Below are 21891 nucleotides of genomic sequence, written 5' to 3'. Positions count from 1 at the left end.
ATTTCTAGCCACTGCGCAAAACTACAACCGCTGCCAGCTCATAAAAATATTACATGAATGAGGATAAAAAAACCTTTCATATTTAACCTCACGTTGCTGAACCTGAAAATTTTGTTTGAATGACCTTATTTTGTATTGTTTCACCAGATGTGTCTTAGCTTCGCAAGTTTGCAATTTGAAACATTAAGGGGGTGTTCTGGTTTAGAAGCCCGAATTTTAGGTATTTTTTTGACGCGATAAAAAAAATCAAAAATTATTTTGACTATCCATTTTTTTACATGCTTTTTATTGATATTCTAAGAATACAAAACATAAATAATATAAGAAAAAAAATTAAATTTAAAAAAACTGCAGGTCGGCGAAGTAGAGACTGATGAAACAATGGCTTGTCCTGGTGTGCAGGATATAAATCCTTTCCGTGACCTAAAATGAAAATTTATGCGAAATCCGTGAAGAGTAAAAGTATAGTTATCGCACTACGAAACGTTTTTGGCAAAAAAAAATTTTACAAAATGGTGGAGATTTGAAAAAAAAGTTTCGTCTTTTCCCTGTTTTTTTGTGGTTCGGAATTTTTTAAAAATAAAAAAAAATCTTTCGAAAACTCTTCGTAGTGCGATACTATAATGTATAAGAAAGCTCTGTGTAAAATTTCATGTGAATCGGTTGAGTAGAACTTGTGATATGATGCACACCGTTTCTAGAAAAGTAGTTATGAGAAAAACGAGTTTAAAGCTCCGAGCCGGCTGCGAAACGGTTTTGTCGGCGCGTCACAAAATGAGCTGTAACTCGGAAAATAATTTGAATTTCGAAAAATCCTCTTAGGGACATTTTCTTGAAGGGTTATACTATAAAAATATGCAAAAAAATCGATTTTTTCGAATTTCTAAACCAGAATTCCCCCTTAAGTATACCCTATTTCTTTTACTTTTAGCTGTTCTTCTAACTGGTAGCTGAATAAATACATTCATAATTCAATAAATCTTCCGCACATCCCAACTTTAAAGATTAGTTTAAATTTAAGGCTTAGGTGTTATAAAGAAACACATACAAAAAAAAACAAAAACAAAAACAAATAAAAAAAGGAAGTTGGCGCTCTCAAGAATTTTTTTTTCAAGTTTGGGGGGAACGCAACAATTGTTTATTAAAACTCTAAATTAAAAACAGCCTTGGATCATGTTTTCAAAGGCTGTATATGTTTATTCCATTACAATCTTCTGAGCTCATTTCAAGCTGCAGTGGTCACCAGTTCAGAAAACATAGATTTGGAAAACGAATTTGTAGTTTTCCAGAACGAACGAGAATAAATAACCCCACTTCTGGTTAATTCCCTTCTTGGAAAGTAAGTAATAGAACATGATAATAAACAGCAGAAGCTCCGGCAGCTGAAGGAAAAGATTAAATATTGTGTCCGTTCCTACGACAGTCGGATCTACGTAACCGGGACGGACCCGGATTTGTATACTGTGGTAGTTTTCACACAATCGGCTTTGCTCGGAAGTAGAAGGATGACAGATCTCAGATATTTCAAAAGTCACAAGGTCTACACATATGTAAATACAAACGGTGGAAGAAATTGCTGCTACGTCTCTTGGAAATGGAGAAAATGTGGCATACCGAAATTAGGCAAAAATCTGAAAAAGAATAGTATGGAAGAAGTAATTTGGCAAGAATGCAAAATAAAGAAAGTATACAAAAAAAACTAAATCTGAGGAAATACAAGCGCGCGGAGAGCGGATATGCAATAGCACCACAAACAAACAGCGCAGGTAGGATTTCAGCCATAAAGCTATAGATTATTTTATTACACTGGTAAACAAAAGTCCACTTGTTTTTTGTGACATGAACAGAACAAAGTGTTTATTATGTAAAAATTGCCACAAAATGCAGGAAATAACTACAGATTTCTTCTATCACCTATAGTTTTTTTGCTATGAGGATTTTTGATAGATATATTAATGTTATATTATTTTATTAACCAAAGAGTTCCTTAAAATGTTACTGTCGAAGCTTTTCGGCGATATTTTGTTTTTGGACTATCCCTTAACATTGTCCAGCAGTAATCGGCAAGCAAACTGACACTCCACTTCCCTTGATACCGTTTCTCCACAGCAGAAAAGTCTTTTTGAAACCGTTCCTTATGTTCGTCACTTACGGTCCCTAAATTTTCGGCGAAAAAATCCAAATGGGAGTCCAGAAAGTAAAATTTAAGGAACATGTTGCAACCCATTTTTTTATAGGCAGTAAGTAGTTCAGTCACAAGATCTTTGTAATCTTGTCAGCTTTCACATTTGTAAGAAATTTTTAACAACGCTTTTAAAGGCACACCAGGCTCTTATTTCAGTTTCATTTAGCATTTCCTCAAATGTTTCTCTTTCATTAGTTCTCTTATTTGCGAACCCACAAATATGCCCTCTTTAATTTTTGCTTAACTGACTCTTGGATATTTTTTTCAGATACAAGAGCCCTCTTCGATTTCTGTCCATTGCCTTAACAAAATTTTTCATTAAACCCAATTTATAATACCTTTTTGGGATCAACTAGAGCCTGTCGTACTGGCCACTGCTTCTGTACATAATGAGAGTCTCTATCAATAGTCTATATTTTGTATATCCTATTTGCATCCCAAAAAGAAGGGCTAGTACTTTTAGGTCTCCACATATTGCCCAACCATAATCATGATAACGGATGTGCTCTACAGGAACTCTCATATTCTAATATGATACCTTCATATGAACCGCATGAGTTAAGGGCACAGATGGATATTTGTTACCGTTATGAACCAATACCGCCTTTAAACCAAGTTTAGAGGAATCAAGGAATAAACGCCAATCACGTGGATCATGTTTCTGTCCTAGTGCATTATACAAAAGGTTAACTTCTGAACAGTATTCTAGATCCCCTTCTTGAAGAAAGAAATTTGTGAGGTCTTTCTGCCTTTTTCTATAAAAAGTAATATTTACATCACTTTGGAGAAGGTTTCAACCTTTTAGTCTGACTGCGATTTTGAAAGGCTTAGATCTCGAACTAAGTCATTAAGTTCACCCTGTGAAATTAGATGCGGCACTGTTGAACATTCTGGTAAATCAAATAAAGGATCGGTTGTCATTTCCTTTGCGGTTTCTGTAACATCATTTGAAGAGCTAGTCGATTCTAGTTCCTCATCGAGACTCCAAGATTCTGGTGCTTTTGAAATAGGAAGTTATTCACTATGTTTGACAGGTCTTAAAGCTTATGGTAAATTACAGTACTTAACCGTATGTTTAGACTTCGGTCCAATACCTTTAATATTCGTGAGGCAAAAATAGCAGTCTGTAACATGGTCTTTAGGTTCTCTCCAAACCATTGGCACTGCAAAGGGCATTTTACGATTTAGACCTTTTAACCAAGCTGTTAACATTGTTACACAAGTTTTACAACAGATGTGAGAAAGCCATGCTTTGTCTTGGTCTCCAACTTTAACACCAAAACTTTTAGCACGAGCGGAGTAAAATTACGTGTTTGCGATTTAAAAGTTAGTTCTCCGCACACATAACAAAAATTGTTGGCACTATTTACGCATTGCCTAGGCATTGTACCTAAAAATCTCAAACACAGTAATTTCAAAAACGTAAAAGAATGTGAACTCAAAAACGTTTTGCTATCCAAACCTAGAACACATAACCGATTCGGACACTGTTGTTCTACTGATAAATTTTGTAAAACAAAATGATCGTAAAATACGCTATTTACTTCAATCAAGCCGGCAGAACCGGTCTAACCGGATCGTATGAAAATATGAGATGATGCAATATAATTAGAGGTTTCGCATACTCTCATAAAGTTATAAGTTATAACGATCAGATTTGTATTTGCGTAAACTTATTTTAGTTTTTTTTTTTTAAAAACACCATTCTGAGAAAAACGCGCTTAACGATTGGAGTCACCATGTTCCCCACACTGTTCCCTTTCTACAAGAAACGCTGTAGCGATCTTAATAATTTGAATTTCGATTTCAAAATTTGATAGAATGTTTTTTACAGTGTATACTACCCGATAATGCAACAAAAGATATAGATTTTTCGAAAATTTCACACTGAGACGATTCCTTAAAACTGATTGATCAAAATCAGAATAAAGCTCTTTTTATACCCTTTTATACTATAAAAAACAACTTAAGTACAGCCAAGTTAAAGTTTTTTCTTGTTGTTTATTAAAAAAAAAGATAAACAACCTTATCATTATTACATGATATGTACTATGCGTCAAATCTTTACGATATTGTCCTAATTTTTAGTTAAAAATTCGAAAACGATTTTCAGAGGCTTTCCTTTTCAAAAATATATTATTTAACAACATGCTTAATTCTATCACACAGTAACCTTCTCGATGACTTTTTATTTCTCTGTTATCCATATGTACAGTACGTTTGTATAAGTTGGTGCTTTGACGCTTTAAATTTTCCACTTACAATTATTAACTACAGCCTGAGCATGTGTTTTGGGTCGACTATCTTGGCATCCATTTCAATCTACAGTTTCTTCAGAGTAAACGCTTTTTCTGCGCTCTCTTTTCACTTATCAAAATTTTAGTATTTCGATATTTTGCTGCCGTCTGTCCTGCTCGCTTTGCTTTGATACTTCTCGCATTCACTGCCGTTATGTCAGCAAAATTATGTCGTTACTGAGTTTCAGTTTTGTATAAAAAATTTGAGAAATTACCATAAGCTCCAGTCAGCGGTTAGTAACATACAACCAAAGCTCCAACAACGTCGACCGCCTAACCACAATCAAATTTAACACCCAACAAAGAACGCAACCAAAGTTCCGTGCGCCCGCCTCCATCACATTGTGAGTTAAATTGCTGGTACGTCATGGCAAGCAATTTTCAACTTTGCCATCATCCATTTACATAATTTCTCGGGATTCATAGTGAGCTTATCTTCTTCGTTTACTTTTCACCAGCTGCCTGGCTTGTCGCCGTTGGATATTAAATGGATGTGGAAAAAATCGTATGTGAGTATAAATTTATATATGTACACACACATATGTACATATATTAAATTTTATATAATATTTTATAAAACACGCACAGTCACATTTAGTTATTACTTGAGGAGCGAGGTAATAGCAGCATCGCGGATTAGCTTACACATTGTATTAAATGGTCTGAAGTAAGAAAGCAGAAGAAGCGGAAAAATTGTACTAGAATTGAAATTCTTGAAATCTCTGTGATTTTATCACGATTTCGTAAATTGTTACGATTCTGAGTTGTTTTGCTTATTCTTTGACTTTAATGGCGGATGAAGCAATAAAAGCTCAGGCTATTGTATTAAGCCGGTTTGCACTGCTTTGCTAAGCTTCGCCTTTTCTTTTCTTTTCTTTTTTTTACACCACACTTTTGTTATAACGTATGATTTTATTTTCGATGTCCATGTCAAATGATTTTTTACGCTTGCACAGATGTAGATAAGTAGGTACAACGAACAAATATCGACAATAAAAAGACGTCGTCAACTCTAATTTCGACTTCAGCTCAACTTTTTTGATTTGGATTTTCGCCTTATTCATTTAAGGGGGTATTCTGGTTTAGAAGCACGAATTTTAGGTATTTTTTTGACGTGATAAAAAAAATTAAAAATTATTTTGACTATCCATTTTTTACATGCTTTTTATTGATATTCTAAGGATACAAAACATAAATAATATAAGAAAAAAATTAAATTTAAAAAAACTGCAGGTCGGCGAAGTAGAGACTGATTAAACAATGGCTTGTACTGGTGTGCAGGATATAAATCCTTTCCGTGACCTGAAATGAAAATTTATGCGAAATTCGTGAAGAGTAAAAGTGTAGTTATCGCACTACGAAACGTTTTTGAAAAAAAAAATTTTTACAAAATGGTGGAGGTTTGAAAAAAAAAGTTTCGTATTTTCCCTGTTTTTTTTTTGTGGTTCGGAATTTTTTAAAAATAAAAAAAAATCTTTCGAAAGCTCTTCGTAGTGCGATACTATAATGTATAAGAAAGCTCTGTGTAAAATTTCATGTGAATCGGTTGAGTAGAACTTGTGATATCATGCACACCGTTTCTAGAAAAGTAGTTATGAGAAAAACGAGTTTAAAGTTTGAGAACTAGTCGCGCGCAGTTGGAGTCGGAGTCACAAAGTGAGCTGTAACTCGGAAAATAATTTGAATTTCGAAAAATTCTCTTAGGGACATTTTCTTGAAGGGTTATACTATAAAAATATGCAAAAAAAATTGATTTTTTTTTTCGAATTTCTAAACCAGAATACACCCTTAATTAAATGAAAGACTCGATATGTCAGTATCTCCCTATATATAGTAAGATGTTAAGATGCTTACCTTAAAATTTAACACAAGGAGGAACGTTAGAATAACCTTCTCAAATGAAAAGTTTCCACCAAGAACTTGATATTATCGTTCATTTTGTAGGCTATAGCAGCTATATAGTACGATACAGCGGTCCGATATTGGTAGTTCCGACGTTCAGCTTCTTGGAGAAAAGAACATATCGATATCTCAAAAACTAAGGAACGAATACGAACTAGTATACATATAGACAGACGGACATAGCTAAATATACTCCGCTAGTCACGCTGATCATTTATATATACATTTAATAAGGTCTCTGACGTTGCCTTCTGCATGTTACAAACTACGTAGGAAACTTAAAATACCGTGTTAAAGGTATAAACTCTACAACTTGGGCCATTTTGAATCCAATTGTTTATTTTTAACTATGATTTTACTCATAAGTATGTAAATGTAGTTATATTTTTTTTGGTTTCTTTGACTTGTTTTTGTAATGATAAAATATGCAAAGTAAGTTTGATTTAAATTTCCAAAATTGGTTTCATTGTCTTTGAAGAAAATATTTCTCATTTACTTGAGGCTATGGGCTGCTAAATCACAATCTCGCAAATGGAGGATGGTGAGGTGAGGATGGGATCATGTGTAGAAGTTCACGCAAGTGAGGAAAGTTCTCTGATCGCCATTCACTTGGGAGTGGCCAGAAACGATTCTTTACATATGGCTCAAGCAGCACACGACTTCCGGTTTTTGACCAAGTATCCTCTGGGTAGCCTAAGAACATCCGTTTGAAGGCGAGCTAAAGTGAGAAAGCGAAACATCCCCTACATAGGGTTGTGCGCTGGGTTTGGGACCCGCCACGTAAAAAAAACACCCCAATGAAAAGACGCAACAAGCCTCGGATGATGACCGCCCTTTTGATGACGACCATGGCAAACGAAATAAGGACTACGGTACCTCTTGCCAACAGGCGCTACTTCGGACTGAGTAGGCAATTGAGAAGCAAAGTCCTCTCTCGACGAACAAAAACCAAACTCTATAAGTCACTCATAATTCCCGTCCTGCTATATGGTGCAGAGGCCTGGACGATGATGAGTCGACGTTGCGAGTTTTCGAGAGAAAAGTTCTGCGAAAGATTTATGGTCCTTTGCGCATTGGCCACGGCGAATATCGCATTCGATTTAACGATGAGCTGTACGAGATATACGATTTGCACTGGCCAGCAAGACCGCCTGATTTCACCGCTCCAGACTTCTTTTTGTGCGGCTTTTTGAAATCGCGCGTTTATGTCAACAAGCCTCAGACTCTTGCAGCTCTTAAAGACAATATCCGTTAAGAATGTGAGGACCTATCGCCGGAAGTTCTGGCCAAAGTGATGGAAAATGCCATGAAAAGGGCTCAAATGACAATCAACTGTGGCGGCGGCCATTTACATCATATCATATTCTCGACTTGATGTAAAGCAAATTTAAAAGTTCAAATAAAAATAATCCAAAAGCAGAATCAAAGTTTTTCATTTTTTAAAAAAGTTTTTAATTTTCCCAAAAACATCGGAAGGTAATTTTTGCGCCACCTGTTACAAGAGATACAGATCCTCTTATTATTTGGAAAGTAAGTATATTTCATGTTTTACAGAAACTAAGATTGAGATTAATGAATATACCCTCTTTCTTTCACAGATTTCAGCAGACGACTTAAAAACCACTACGGAAGATGATGACAAGGTATTTCTGCACGCCATCGACGTCAGTATATTCCGAGAGGATGTTCAGCAATATTGGACCGCAGGTCAAGATTAAAACCTAAGTATGTGGATATGATGCTATTTTTAAATAAAAAGTGCTTTTTATTATAAATATGTTTGTGTTTGCATTATCGAAAACTATCGATAGTCAATCGATGTTTGCCAAATACTATCGCACACTATCGATAGTTTCAGACCTCTAGGTCTATTCATACATATACAGTTTATAAAGGAGGTAATTTTTGCACAATGTTACCAGTACTAATTTTTTGCGTTTTCGTATTAGAAAAAAATGTTTTTACTGAGGGAAGGAGTCGTGGTTAAATTAACCAGAACTTAACTAACAGATGGCTGCTAATCAGACATTGAGAAAACGGCCTTAACATATATTAAACGTTCACTCACCTGTGAATCTGCGACGGACCAGACGCCATGCGCTGTTGATAAGCTGACATATTAGCCTGTTGTTGATGCTGCTGTTGTGTACTGTTACTACCGTTATTGCTATTTTGTTGTTGTTGCTGTGCAGCTGATTGCTGCGCTTGCGGTAGTTGGTGATGTTGATGATGGTGTGTGGGTAGATTGCTAAGTTGTTGATGATACTGCTGCTGCTGCTGATGCTGTTGTTGTTGTGGCGATGGTCCATTATCATGCAAGTGCAATTGTTGCTGGGGATTACCGCCACGTTGCTGCGGCTGCTGCTGCTGTTGTTGGTGGTGGTGCTGTTGCTGTTGACCACCTGATGTGGGTGGTGGACCACCAACCTGCACTGATGAGCGTATGGCCGCTTCCATTTCATGCCGAACTTCTGCTCCCGCTACTTCTGCTGCTGCCGGTTTCGGTGCTGCTGCTGCTTGTGCTGCCGCAAACAAAGGCACACCTCATTACGGCGATAGCGGGAAATGTATGAATTCGATGGCACTCACTAAAATAGCTCGTTATGGATTTCAAAATCAACAATCACACACAAACACAAACGATTTTTTTATGGGGACCAAGGCAATTCCACGGCGCTTATTAAAGGACTCAAACGTCGTAACAACCTGAATAAACTATATCAAGTTGATTAGAACGGAAACGACGCGATTAAACTATATCGGAGCGACGGAACACTCTTCTACCTGCGCAGTACAGACCGCTGTATACACTCACGAATATCGGACACGCATGCGCCAAAGCCTCTGCCCCGAAGCCCCCAATTGCTGGTAACTTGCACAATTCTAAAATTAATTTTTGTACAACATCATTGCCATATTATAAGAAATTTTGTATTTTTAACACTTATAATTTGTTTACTCAAACTGCAAACTTTTAACCACACCTTATAAGAAGCTATGCACTTTTTCAAACTGACCAGATCTTGATGCTTGCTGTGGCTGCTAAAGACAATTATTTATAATTATGTATTTCTCAAAATTTTATTTTATTACTAAAGCTTTGAGCTTAGCCACTATATTATAATTTTCGTATGATATTTGAAATTCACTTTAACTTTTCCATAAAACCACTTGCGATTAAAATTGATATTATTAAATTTTAATTTTTATAAATAATATAATAGAATAATTTACTCTTTATAGCTTATTTATTTTTATATTATCGGAATATTTTTTATGGATTTTGAATTAAGTTTTATTTTTAGATTTTATTATGAATTATTTTTGCAAGAACACAAGTTTTCTCCAAAAATATGTATGATATTTTTTAAATATATATTTAAGCGGAGAAAAACATTTTATTTTATTTCCTCACATCCTGTAGAAAAAAAGAAAAAATATAAATTAAAATTTGGTTTATTAATATTAAAATAATACGTGATGGGATTTTAATAATAACGATTTTTAATTTTTCATTTAATTCTACGCAAACGGAAATCGCCTGGTGAAAAGGCGGATACGAGGCCAAGTGCGTAAATTAGGCCCATTGTCTTTAGCTGATTGCGTTTGTTGGTACACCGGCGACACGTTAAAGGGTAGGATGTCTATGACAGTTACACATAACGAAGTTTAAATATTAAATCGTTGAACAAACTTTCAAACACACACAAGCCATAATTTATATCAATTTTATCATTCGCATTTAATTCGTATCCTTATTTTATTCGTATGTACTTTGTGATTTCACATTATATTAAATTTCACATTTTACTGGTTATTGGACACCCAAAGTCTAAATTGCTACAGCGCTGAAAAAGAAGAAGTAAGACATAATTAGTAAGTAATATATTATATTGTTAACAAAATCATTATTTATTTAATATAAATAGTAATTACTGGTAAGAATATCATAATGTTAACAATTATTAATATTTATTTTTATACCTACATATGTATAAAAAAAATTCATATTAAAAATCATACTCTCGAATTTATAACGAGCCTTTCACAAGCGATTGACAGTATTTTAATATTTTACCATAGAAAGTTATGTTTTAGAAATTATATGTTAATTTTAGTGAGAAGTGACAATTTTTTAAGAAAATAATTCTAATAAAAAAAATCATAAAAACAAACACTAAATAAATTTAAATAAGCACTTTAGATATTTGTAGATTATAGAACTAACGCAAAAGCAATGATGTTCACAATGCAGAGAAAGTTGTTTTATTATATATAATATATTATCAATAAACAGCTAAGAACTTCAGTCGCACGCTAGTATTTCGAAGAAACGCTCGCTTAAATTAAGTGTTTCTACAAAATGTATAGTGAATGTAACGATGCCTCTTGACACTTAAGTAACAACATACATATACATATGTAACTCGTGTTGAGAAATATAAAATGAAGTTTGGCTATTAAAAAGTTCAGATACGAACCATGGTAAGCTAAATATGTGCACGAAAAAAACTGGTCACATAGAAATCCGCACAACTTAGAAATTTCTAACGTCAAAAACAAAATTCAAATTTACACGCAAAGTTTACTATATTATTTACATAATTGCATTATACTATTTTTTACAAAAATATGGTTAGTGTAAAATTTGTCAGCAATGTATATACACGTTCGGGAATCGCTTTTGCGCAAGAAGCTGGAAAATCCAGGCATGTCTCACAGCGACATCGCCAAAAAATTAAAAATTGCAAAATCTTCGGTATCTTTCGTACTTAAGAGATACAGTAACTCCTGATCATTGAATAGAAAGGCCGTAGTGGCAAAAAACAAGGATTTGAATCTCCACTTATAGCAAAAAAAGTGTTGACCTATTTGATCTTGGACTTTCAGTACAAGATGTCGCCAAAAAAGTGCAAGTGTCAGCTTCATACTTATGTACAGAAAGTACGCAAACGAATTGGATGACGTTCGTTCAAAGTGAATGCAGCACGAAACCGCAATGACAACCAACATGTTTTGGCAAAACGACGTGCTCGACAATTATTGAAAAGTTAATGCCTAATTTTAGCTGCGTTGTAATAGACGATGAATCCTGTGTAAAAGCGGACTTTAAACCAATTCGAAGGCGACAATGATTTACTTGACAAATTCCCAAAAAAATGTCTAGTATGGCAGGCCATTTGCCAGTGTGGCTTTAAAAGTGAACCTTTTAGAGGTTATGAAACAATAAATCAAGAAATTTATGTTAATGAGTGCTTACAGAAACGTTTTTTGCCTTTAATTAAGCTTCATAAGGATGCAGTACTCTTTTGGCCGGATCTTGCGACATGTCATTACGGAAAAACCGCTTTAAAGTTGTACCAAGACAATAGAGTGGTTGGTGTTCCCAAAGAGGTGAACCCTCCGAATTGCCCAGAGCTCAGGCCGATTGAGACTTATTGGGCCATTATTAAAGCGAAACTGCTAAAGACGCAATATACAGTGAAAAATGAGAGGGAATTTAGGAATAAGTGGCGAAACGTCACTAAAGACTTCAATAAGGATTCTGTGCAAGCGCTTATGAAGGATGTTAAGTCTAAATTACGTTTATTCGCTTATAAAAAAATATCCTGAACATTAAACATTGAATTCATATAAATCTATATATAAACTATAAATTGTATAAATATTTCTGAAATTGAATAATAAACATAAGTTTTATAACGTTATATGTTCGACCAATTTTTTTCGTGCACATACTTTAGATAAATTGAAATTTACTTATTTAGTATAAATAAGTATGTAAATACATTCACTTAGTTTTTAATTCAAATAGTTTATTAATACACAACAATATTACTTAAGTTGTGAAAGCAATATTTCGTTAAATTCAGAAATACAGGGTGGCGCACGAATCGTGCTACAAAAACAAACCGTAATAACTTTTTTACTGTGGTAGTAATCGACTAACTTTTTTATTTGACAGGTTATTATTTAAATTTTTAAAAAGTATCGCAGACCGTACCATAGAGATCCGTATGTTGGTATTCAAGAAAATAACGTGGCCGTTGCATCGTCAATTCAGGCAATTCCAAGAGTTTTGCTTACAACTTGGCAGTTAGCAGACGGTCATTACAACAGATGGCCGGCCAGTTAAACCTTCTAGAATTGCCTATTCGTCTGGGATTTGCCAAAATTATTGAAATAGCCGAAGAAGACAATAATTGATAAATTGCTTGTTTATGTTTGATTTTGGTTAAACGGAAATGTAAACAAGCAAAATTGCCATATATGGAGTAAATCAAATCCGGGAATAATCCAGGAGACGGAACTTTACCACTGCGTGGTGCGTAATTTCATCAAGGTTTATTGTCGGGTCATACTTCTAATGCCAAAAAAGCTTTTCGAATTTTAAATTTTGTATTTTTTTTAACTTTTTGAACGAAAAAATCGGCTATTTTGTTAAGTTATGTAAAACACTCATAAGTGAACCAAATTTACGATTCGACGTACTCAATACACTTTCATAAGTTTACTGGCAGCGACGATATTATATGAATATGTACATAATATTATGTACAATAACGAAATAATTCTGAAAGTATGGAAATGACATGAAGCGGGAAGCTTTCACAACATTTGTCGACAATGTATATACCTAAATATTTATGTTTAAACGTACATATTATATACATACATATATGTATACATATCAATGTGCTTACTTGTCAACGAGTGTTGAATTATATTCCACTCCAGTCAACTGATCTCAATGCATTGAATTGAATGTGAAAATTAAATTGGTTTGAATTGAAGCGAAACTGAAACTGTAATTGTAGACGAAATATATGAGTGTAGCACAACGATGACAGCGAAACGAAAAATGAAAATAACACTGAGAAATACTGAAGCAAATTAATTTAATTGGCAACTGTAGGTTTTTTTTCATTTTCTTTAATATTTTCCCTTTTTGATTCTTATGGCCTAAACTTCTATTTTTTTCTTACTTCTGTTTTTATGGCGTCTCTAATTAGACAACGCCGAGTGCCAGTTAAGCTTTTGAAATTAAATTGAACTTGTGAACTTTTGGCAAAAAAAATATGTTTACCTATATTAAACCAAATAAGAAAACCCGTTAACTTTGGTTGCATATCTTCTTTACAGACGTAGAAACCGCTTACGCGGTTATAGTTAACAACAGCGCGCCAGTCCTTCCTTCTTTTTGCAATGTGGCGCCAATGGGAGATTCCAAGCGAAGCCAGGTCCTTCTCCACCTGGTCTTTCCAATGGAGTGGAGGTCTTCCTCTTCCTCTGCTTCCCCCGGCGGGTACTGCGTCGAATACATGACCTAGCCCGGGTAGCCGCTTTCTTTAAATTCGCTGAACTATGTCAATGTCGTCGTATATCTCATCGTTCCATCGAATGCAATATTCGCCGTGGCCAACGCGCAAGGGACCATACATCGTTCGCAGAACCTTTCTTTCGTCAGTTGTTGATTTTCTAGGTCTAATGCCATAATCTTTCACACAGTGCGCTCGATAGACCCTTATATGCGATGTTGAAGAGGCTTATCCCACGGTAGATGGCGCAGATTGTGGCATTTCCCTTTTTGTGGATTGGGCAAAGCACACTTAAATTCCAATCGTGGGAAATGCTTTCGTCCGAACATAATCTACAAAGAAGCTGATGCATGCTCCTTGTCAGTTCTCCGCCGCCGTGATTGCCGTATTTCGGTTACAACAACCCTTCACAAAAACAAAAAGTTCCCTACCAAAACCTTATTTTTATCGGTCAGTTTGCACGTTGTTTGTACAAAATGTGTTGAGAATTTTTAAATAACACGATGTTCGACTTTTGAATGTCATATCCTTTACTTACGCTGACAAGGTCCGTAGGTCTGTTAAGGTTCGTCTTCGATTTTTGCTTATTCCAAAAATTAATCAAATAATCTGTGTAAAACTTTGTGTGAAAAATAAAACTAAGTGCACGGACGCAATACGAATTTTGAGTGTGACATATGTGAACGACGAAGAGCGTGCCGGACACCCGCACACGTCAAAAAAAGGCAAAAGCATTCATGAAGTGAATCAAATTTGCCCGCAATTCGATTTTAACCAATGATTTGGGAATGAGCTAGAAGCAATCCGTCAGAAATACTGGGATTTGTGGGGAAAAAAATTACTTTTGAATATTTGAATTTTGCGAATAATTGACCAAAAACAACACATTAATGGTGCCAAAGTCACCGTATTTCGCAGACCTGGCCCCCCTTTTTTTATTCAGAAAACTGAAGACGCCCATGAAAGAACGACTCTATGCTACGATTGAGGAGATAAAAACTGCATCGAAGTATGTAGCTCCTTCTCCAAGATCATAAAAAATATTTTTTAAGAGCTCTAAGGATTAGAAAAAACGCTGGCAGAAGTGCAATATACATATGTATGTATCTAGATTACATTACTTTGAAGGGGACAAAATAGAGATTCAGGAATAAACACTTTCTTATGAAATACAAAATTCGCAAGTCCCGATATATGTGTCACCTTATTTCCCCCGTCTTTCAAAAAGCGGTCTCAAACTATCTCGGAGGTAAAACTTAATACCTCTGACGTATTTACTTATTGATTTATCGCGCTTTTAGTAATTTTTAACAGTACCGTTATGTGGGGAGTAAGAGAGGTTATAATCCGATTTCAGATATCATCACACTTTCGTTAGGAATTGTTGTAGGATTTTTTGAGCGAATAAAATATCCTTTTAAAATTATATTGTCAACGGGAACACTTAACAGATTGTGAAATTTAACCAGAGAACTGCAACGAGTAATAAATTGTTGTTCATAATCGAGTATTGATCCGTTACTCTGTCTGATTCTGTCAGTTCGATTGATGTACACGAATCGAACCCTTTGTCTTCAGCGATAGAGAACAACTTTGATTAACTAGCGATCAGCTTATACATGATTTGTTTATGAACGTTCGCATTAGCAGAAAATACCCGAAATGATCCCTACTCATATTTCAACGTTTGAAATGATCGACAGCGTTCATTTTGTATATTTATCATCATCTAAACACTGATTTTAACAGTTTGTTCATGTTGCATCAAAGCAGTTGACGCTGGCGGGTACTCGAATTGATCAACTATGTTGTCTATGATGAACTGAATTGACTTGATTTGATTTGATTTTAACTTAACTCAAATTTTTCGAAAATATAGACGAATAATTATTATACACATTCATATGTATGTACATACAATTATGGACAAAATAATAGGGTCCCCATCTTAGTCTTCATTAAAAACGTAAAAGAAACTTTAAATTAAAACTCCAAAAGGAACATCTGACCTATTTGGAATTTGATTGGGTACAAAATAAGGTCAAAACCAAAACTTATTTTTATAAAAAAAAACAAATTTCAAAATTAGATTGAATATTTTAAAGCAATTATGTCCATAAAACGTTCGGCAACAGAATCTACTAACTCCTGGCATTTCTTTTACAAGATCGAGTACCGTCCAGACTTTACTTTTTTGAAAACTTCAGCCTTGGTTTTTACTTTTCATTGGACCTCTGCGCTTCATCACTACTTTTCACAAATTTTTTATGTAATTTAAGTCTGCAGGTTGCGCAGCCCAATTCATACCTTCAACTGTACTATCAGAAAGACGTGTGTGGGATCAATGTTTCGCTGATATACCAATTTTAAAAGCATTTCTCACTGAACAAAAGATGGCTTAAATTCTTTAAGCATTTGGACGTTAATTTCTTCCACACTTACGACAATACTGACCCAACGCCAGGCAAGGAAAAACAACCCACACTCCAATGCTCTCATCTCTCTCAATTTTCTAAAAGAAATAATTGGAATTATAGCTCAGATGCTCTTGCATCATACTTATCTTTTAAGATGATAAGCGTTAAAGCTATTTTTTTATAATCAACAAACATACTTATATTTCTGCAGTTTTTCGTGACCATTCTTTTCGGAATGCTTGATATATTCACTTCTAAGTTACAATAAAATAATCAAAATGTGCTTTAATTTAGTTTCGCATCTTGTATATACAGTATCGGACAAAACGTTTGCAACTAGAGCGAAGCCCTAGATTTTTTTGTTACAATGCTACTTTTCCTTCGAATTGCCTTTTGTTTCTTGTTTTTAAATTTACAGCTTTGAAGTTAGATATTTTGCAATGTTTGTCGTGATCTTTTTTTATTTTGCTAGTTATATTTAAAATGTATGGCAATCCGCCGCGACAAAACAATTGCAACTCTGTTTTGTTCGTTTCATTTCTCCTTTGTTCGATTCTTTTTCTAATTAAATTGATTAGAACTTTTACTGAGCATAATTCTGCGCTAATTTTTTTGCAAAAACACGTTTTTATTTTAAATTTTTTACAAAAAAAAGTAATGGCTGCAAATAAATTCGGTGAAGGACTTCGAGCAGGTGTTATTGATGATTATAATAACGGAACTTCTCAAAAAGAAATTTCTATAAAGTACAAAACACACAAGTCATAAATCTCACGAATAATTTCGAACTTTATTAGGAACAAAACTGTCGCAGTAGGTCATCGTGGAGGTTGACAAAGATAAACTGATGAAAAAACTGACAGCTCCGCAATTGCTAAAGAAGCTTGGGTTACCAAGCGCTGATTTACGCAGTTACCGATCAGCGAAGAAACCGCTTATTAGCTAACGTAACCAACTAGAACAATTTCAGCTCGCTAAAAATCATATAGAATGGCCGACATGCAAGTGGAAAACTGTTCTTTTTAGTGATGAGTCCAAATTTAATTTGGTATGAAGTGATGGCGACAGTCAATCATAGTTGCTATGTTAGGGTCTGGGGAAGCTTTTCTGCTTATCTTTTGGAGCTACCTCATCGTATTAATGATACCATGGATAGGTACTTTTAGAGAGACATTATGGAATTCGTAATGTTGCCACATGCTGAGTGGGAAATGCCACTTAAATGGATCTTCCAACAGGACAACGACACGAGTCATACGGTAAAGGTCCTAAAATTATGGTTCCACAGGAATAAAGTGGATGTAATGGAGTGGCCTCCACACTCCCCTGACCTTAATCACATAGAAAATTTATGGGAAATTGTAAAAAAAAAAATTGATCGCAGTAATGTGGCAAATACAGATCGGAGGCATGGAGAAATAGACCCCAAACCTTATAGATTCAATGCAGTGGCGTTGCAAAGTAGTTATTGAGAGTAATGGGTTTGCAACAAAATACTTAGTTTTTCTTTCATTTTATTAAAAATAATGTACCGTTTTCTTTGAGTTGCATTTGTTGAGTTTAGTCTTATTGAATATAGATGTTATATCGTTCTTTTATATACATTAAACAAATAAGCTAAAAATATTTAAAATAAAATTAGAATAGTAGGTCTCCGGCAATTATTATCTGTGTAATGGATTTCAGTTGCAAATGATTTGTCAGTAAGTACACACCTGGTCAAAATAAATTCTCTTTTATTCATGTTTAAAGAGAAATAATATCATATTTCATTTAATTCATATATGACTTATATAACAAAAAAAAGATATTTGTAGTAATAGTTGATATAGGACCTTAAATTTCTAGCAAATAATTAAAAGACTAAACAAAATTGCTGGACAAAATGTACTTATTATTTTGTATCAGGTACACATATGCATGTGAATGAAAAAATGTATTAGATTAAGTTTTCTGTCTCCTATTTGATTTTTATTTACTTATTTCATCTCTAGTTTAGCCGCCATTATTTTCAATTCCTTTTGAAAATCGTGTTGGCATACTGAAGATAATTGGAATCTCTTACAAGGTTTTTTCAACAAAATTCCCTACCTGGTCCTTATTTTGAAACGATTGCTTCCCAATCCGTTGCCTTAGCTCCCCCCAATTTCAATTAGATTTAAGTCGGGAGATTGACATGGCCATATAAGAGAACTAACATCATTGTCCTGGATCCAATCTTTTACCAACCTCGAAGTGTGCATAGGATCATTATCTTTCAGAAATTTCCATATTAGTGGCATACTTTCCTCAATATATGGCAGCATCGTGTTTTCCAAAATATCTTTATATTGGAACCTATTCATTATGCCTGAAATACGATGTATTGATCCTACGCCATACCACGAAAAGCAGCCACAGACCATTATGCTGCCACCACCGTGTTTAACGTTCTTTGTTGTAGACTGTGAATGCAATTATTTGCCTTTCGGACGACGAACATTCCATCAGGCACCATTTCCGCACCAATTAATTTTTGTTTCGTCGCTCCACAAGACGTTGCGCCTACTTTTTCTCACCATTTGGGTCGGACAAATTTGCATGATTTTTCGCGCATTGTAATCTTATCTTTACATTTTTTTTGCAACAATGGTATTCTTCTGGCTATTCTGCCATGTAACGATGTAACCTGCGTCGGTCCATTCGGAAAGATATTATGCTACTAATATCGGCTGATATTATTATTGAAGATATAAATGGGTCCTTTTTACCAAGAGTGACGATACGGTTGTCCATTATTGTTGATATATTTTTTGCTCGACCGCGATTTCATGCAATGAACGGCCTAATGTTTTAGGTATGTATGTTCGTAAGACTAATGTTTTAGCGATATTCGTAAGACTTTGGCCTTCTTTTCTGAGGTTTAAAACGATTTCCTTCTTCTCCGCACTGCAATGCATTTTTCTACCCATCTATACAATTTTTTAGTTTTTAATGGGTTTTAAACATGGATGCAACCGAAAAAGCAAACCAATACAATAAATAGTCCGATTTGCTGAAAATCTTAAAATAATTAAATTGCCACGCCCACTTCAAAGAGGGGATTCAGCATTTTTTTTTTTTCACTATAAAAGGTAATACCATATCGAATTTAATAAAACCAACCCGTAGTTGCATTCGTGTACTTCACCAAACATTTAAAATTCAATCATGACTGCAGCCTAAAGCAATGTACTTATTATTTTTACCATACATACATATGAACATATGTATGTACGTATGCATTCACCTTCTTTTAACTTTTTTCTATATTTTTTTAATGCAAAGCGACACAAATATTTTCCAACTTGACCTACATATGTACATGCAAATTATTTGATTTTTCGCAAAGAATGCCTTTCTTGATATTTCACAATTTTCCAAAAATTGGGTTTTGGAAACATTGATAGAAAGAATGATCTTCATACTTATAGTATTTATGGCAAACATAAGCATATTAATTTTCTTTTAATTAAATATTAATCAACGTACATATACAGTGTCTGACAAAACATATTGGACTCATACTTACGAATTACATTATCGTTCCCTATTCTCGCAATTATCATTTTAAATATAAACAAATCACTCATATATGAAGAATAACTATTTATTTTATGAAAACATACAAAACCGTAGAAATTATTTGACTCCATGCCATTTTATACGAAAAAAATTAAGCATATTCAATATTCAGTGCGACAAAACATATTGGAATAATTATTGTTATTTAATATTTTGTAGCATAACCATTATTTTTAATTACTTCTCTGCATCTATTTGGCATAGAAGCTATTAGATTGTTAATAACTTCTTGTGGAGTGCTTAACCAGGCTTGTTTTGCAACTTCGAAGAATTTGTTTATATCTCCATTCACTCCTTCTCTGTCTATCCTCTATTTATTATCTCCCAAAGATTCTCAATAGGATTGAGATCCGGCGATTGAGCTGGCCACTTTAGGACATTAATATTTTGAGCTACGGTCCAATTTCCAACTAGTTTCTACGTGTGCTTTGGGTCTTTGTCGTGTTGAAACGACCGTGAAAGTGGCATATACCAATCGGCATGGGGAAGCATCACGTTCTCAAGGATATCCTTGTACATGAATCGATCCATAATACCATTGATTCGATGAAGAGGTCCAATACCAAACCCGGAAAAACATCCCCATACCATAATGCCACCTCCTCCATGCTTAACCGTGCCTTGACAGTATCGGGGATCCAACCTCTTATTTTTTGGTCGGCGAACTCTTCTCATTCCGTCTGAATATTTCATATTAAATTTTGATTCATCTGAGAAAAGTATTGTTTTGGCACAATTCCGATTTCTTTGGCGCCGCGATTTGAAGGTACCGTTGGAAAGAGGAAGTCCTCCTGATTAAAAAATATATAGGGTTATAGGTACCGCAAACGCTTAGTTTACGAGATATTCGACCTTAAAGTTCAAAAATTGCCAAAATTCGAGCATTTCAACAAGCTATTTTACCGCATTAAACACACTTTACTCACATTTTTCACTTCAAATTAATTAATTTAAACTATAAACTTTTAAATAAATCCACATTTTACACTTTTAACAGTTTTTTTACCGAAGAAATCTTTATTTTAAAAATTACATTTTACACTCGTAGTGAACATCATGTGTGTGCTAAAATTACGACGAAATGGAGCGCTGCCATGTGATAATAAGGAAATTCGCTGAAATGCCTTTTTTCCCAAAAATTCCTCTATCCATTCATATGGATATGTTCTTTATTTAATTTAATAAACAAATATGTAATATTATATACTAATATTATATAATAATATTTAACCATTTTGTAATGAAAACTCAAACTTTGTTTGAATTTATTTTGGGTTATTTTTTTAAAGCGCGGCCGAAGGCCGCCAACGCAGAAAGGAGTACTACGCGAAAGTACTTCAGTCACCCCGATATGATATAAATTTTACAATATTATTATAGATTTTTACTTATTTATTTTTATTAAACATAAATCGCATATTATACATATACATACATATGTATATATACATATGTATATAAACAAAGAAAAATCGTTAAGAATCCTATAAATTTGGTGTTTGAGATGTGGCAACGCTCGTTTTCCTCATAATTGTAAACAATCTAGCCTTTGCAACGATGAGTGTTCTAAGTGATTTTTAAATTAATAAATATAGGTAAAATATTACAAAATAAAAGTGAAATGTGAACTTATTTCAATCTCTAAAGTGTATATTTAAATATAACAAGACAAAAATGTGAAAAAATTTAGAGAAACATAGAGACATAACATGTTTTCTTAGTGCAAATTTTTGAATTTTTAAACGTGAATATTTCAAAAAATATTAGTTATTTTTACATTATTTTCGGATATTCCTCCTCTGGAGAAGCTACCCTATCCGCACATACCCCATTTATATGGAAATTCGTTTTTTTTACCCCGCCGCCAAAGTAATCGGAATCGTGCCATTGTTTTCCATCGTTTCACTGACCAGTTTATGTGTTCCCGAGCAAATTGTAATCGTTTTATTCGATTTTTTTTTTATATAAAAGGTTTTTTAGCTGCCCTATAACTTGTCAGCCCACCTGCACACGCTCTTCTTTGTACTGTACGGCTGCTAACTTCCAAATTTAAGGCTTTAACCACACTCGCTGCCGACTTATCAGGAAACTTTTTTAGTTCTCTAAGTATTCTAGAATCGTCATATCGTGTTGTAGCTTTGGGTCGTCCTCCACGATTGGAAGTTTTC

The 21891-nt window shown here is 34.3% G+C and overlaps 1 protein-coding gene across 3 annotated transcripts in view; it reads right to left on the bottom strand.

Annotated features, from left to right (window-relative positions):
* The window catches only part of LOC126759608 (uncharacterized), a 184893-nt gene that overhangs the window by 143893 nt on the left and 19109 nt on the right, over positions 1-21891 (bottom strand). For 2 of the 3 annotated variants that reach the window (XM_050474481.1, XM_050474483.1), the window contains exon 1: positions 8453-9574. In XM_050474481.1, coding sequence (XP_050330438.1) covers positions 8453-8841 — 389 coding nt within the window. In that variant the 5' untranslated portion in view covers positions 8842-9574. Of the gene's footprint in view, positions 1-8452; positions 9575-21891 lie in introns of those variants that run through there. The other variant, XM_050474482.1, reaches the window with a different exon arrangement.

This window comes from Bactrocera neohumeralis, chromosome 5 (genome assembly GCF_024586455.1).
Source record: "Bactrocera neohumeralis isolate Rockhampton chromosome 5, APGP_CSIRO_Bneo_wtdbg2-racon-allhic-juicebox.fasta_v2, whole genome shotgun sequence".
In the NCBI taxonomy this organism is placed as follows: Eukaryota; Metazoa; Arthropoda; class Insecta; order Diptera; family Tephritidae; genus Bactrocera; species Bactrocera neohumeralis.
The sequence above is the reverse complement of the archived record's forward strand: the minus strand, read 5'-3'. Positions and strand labels throughout refer to the sequence as shown.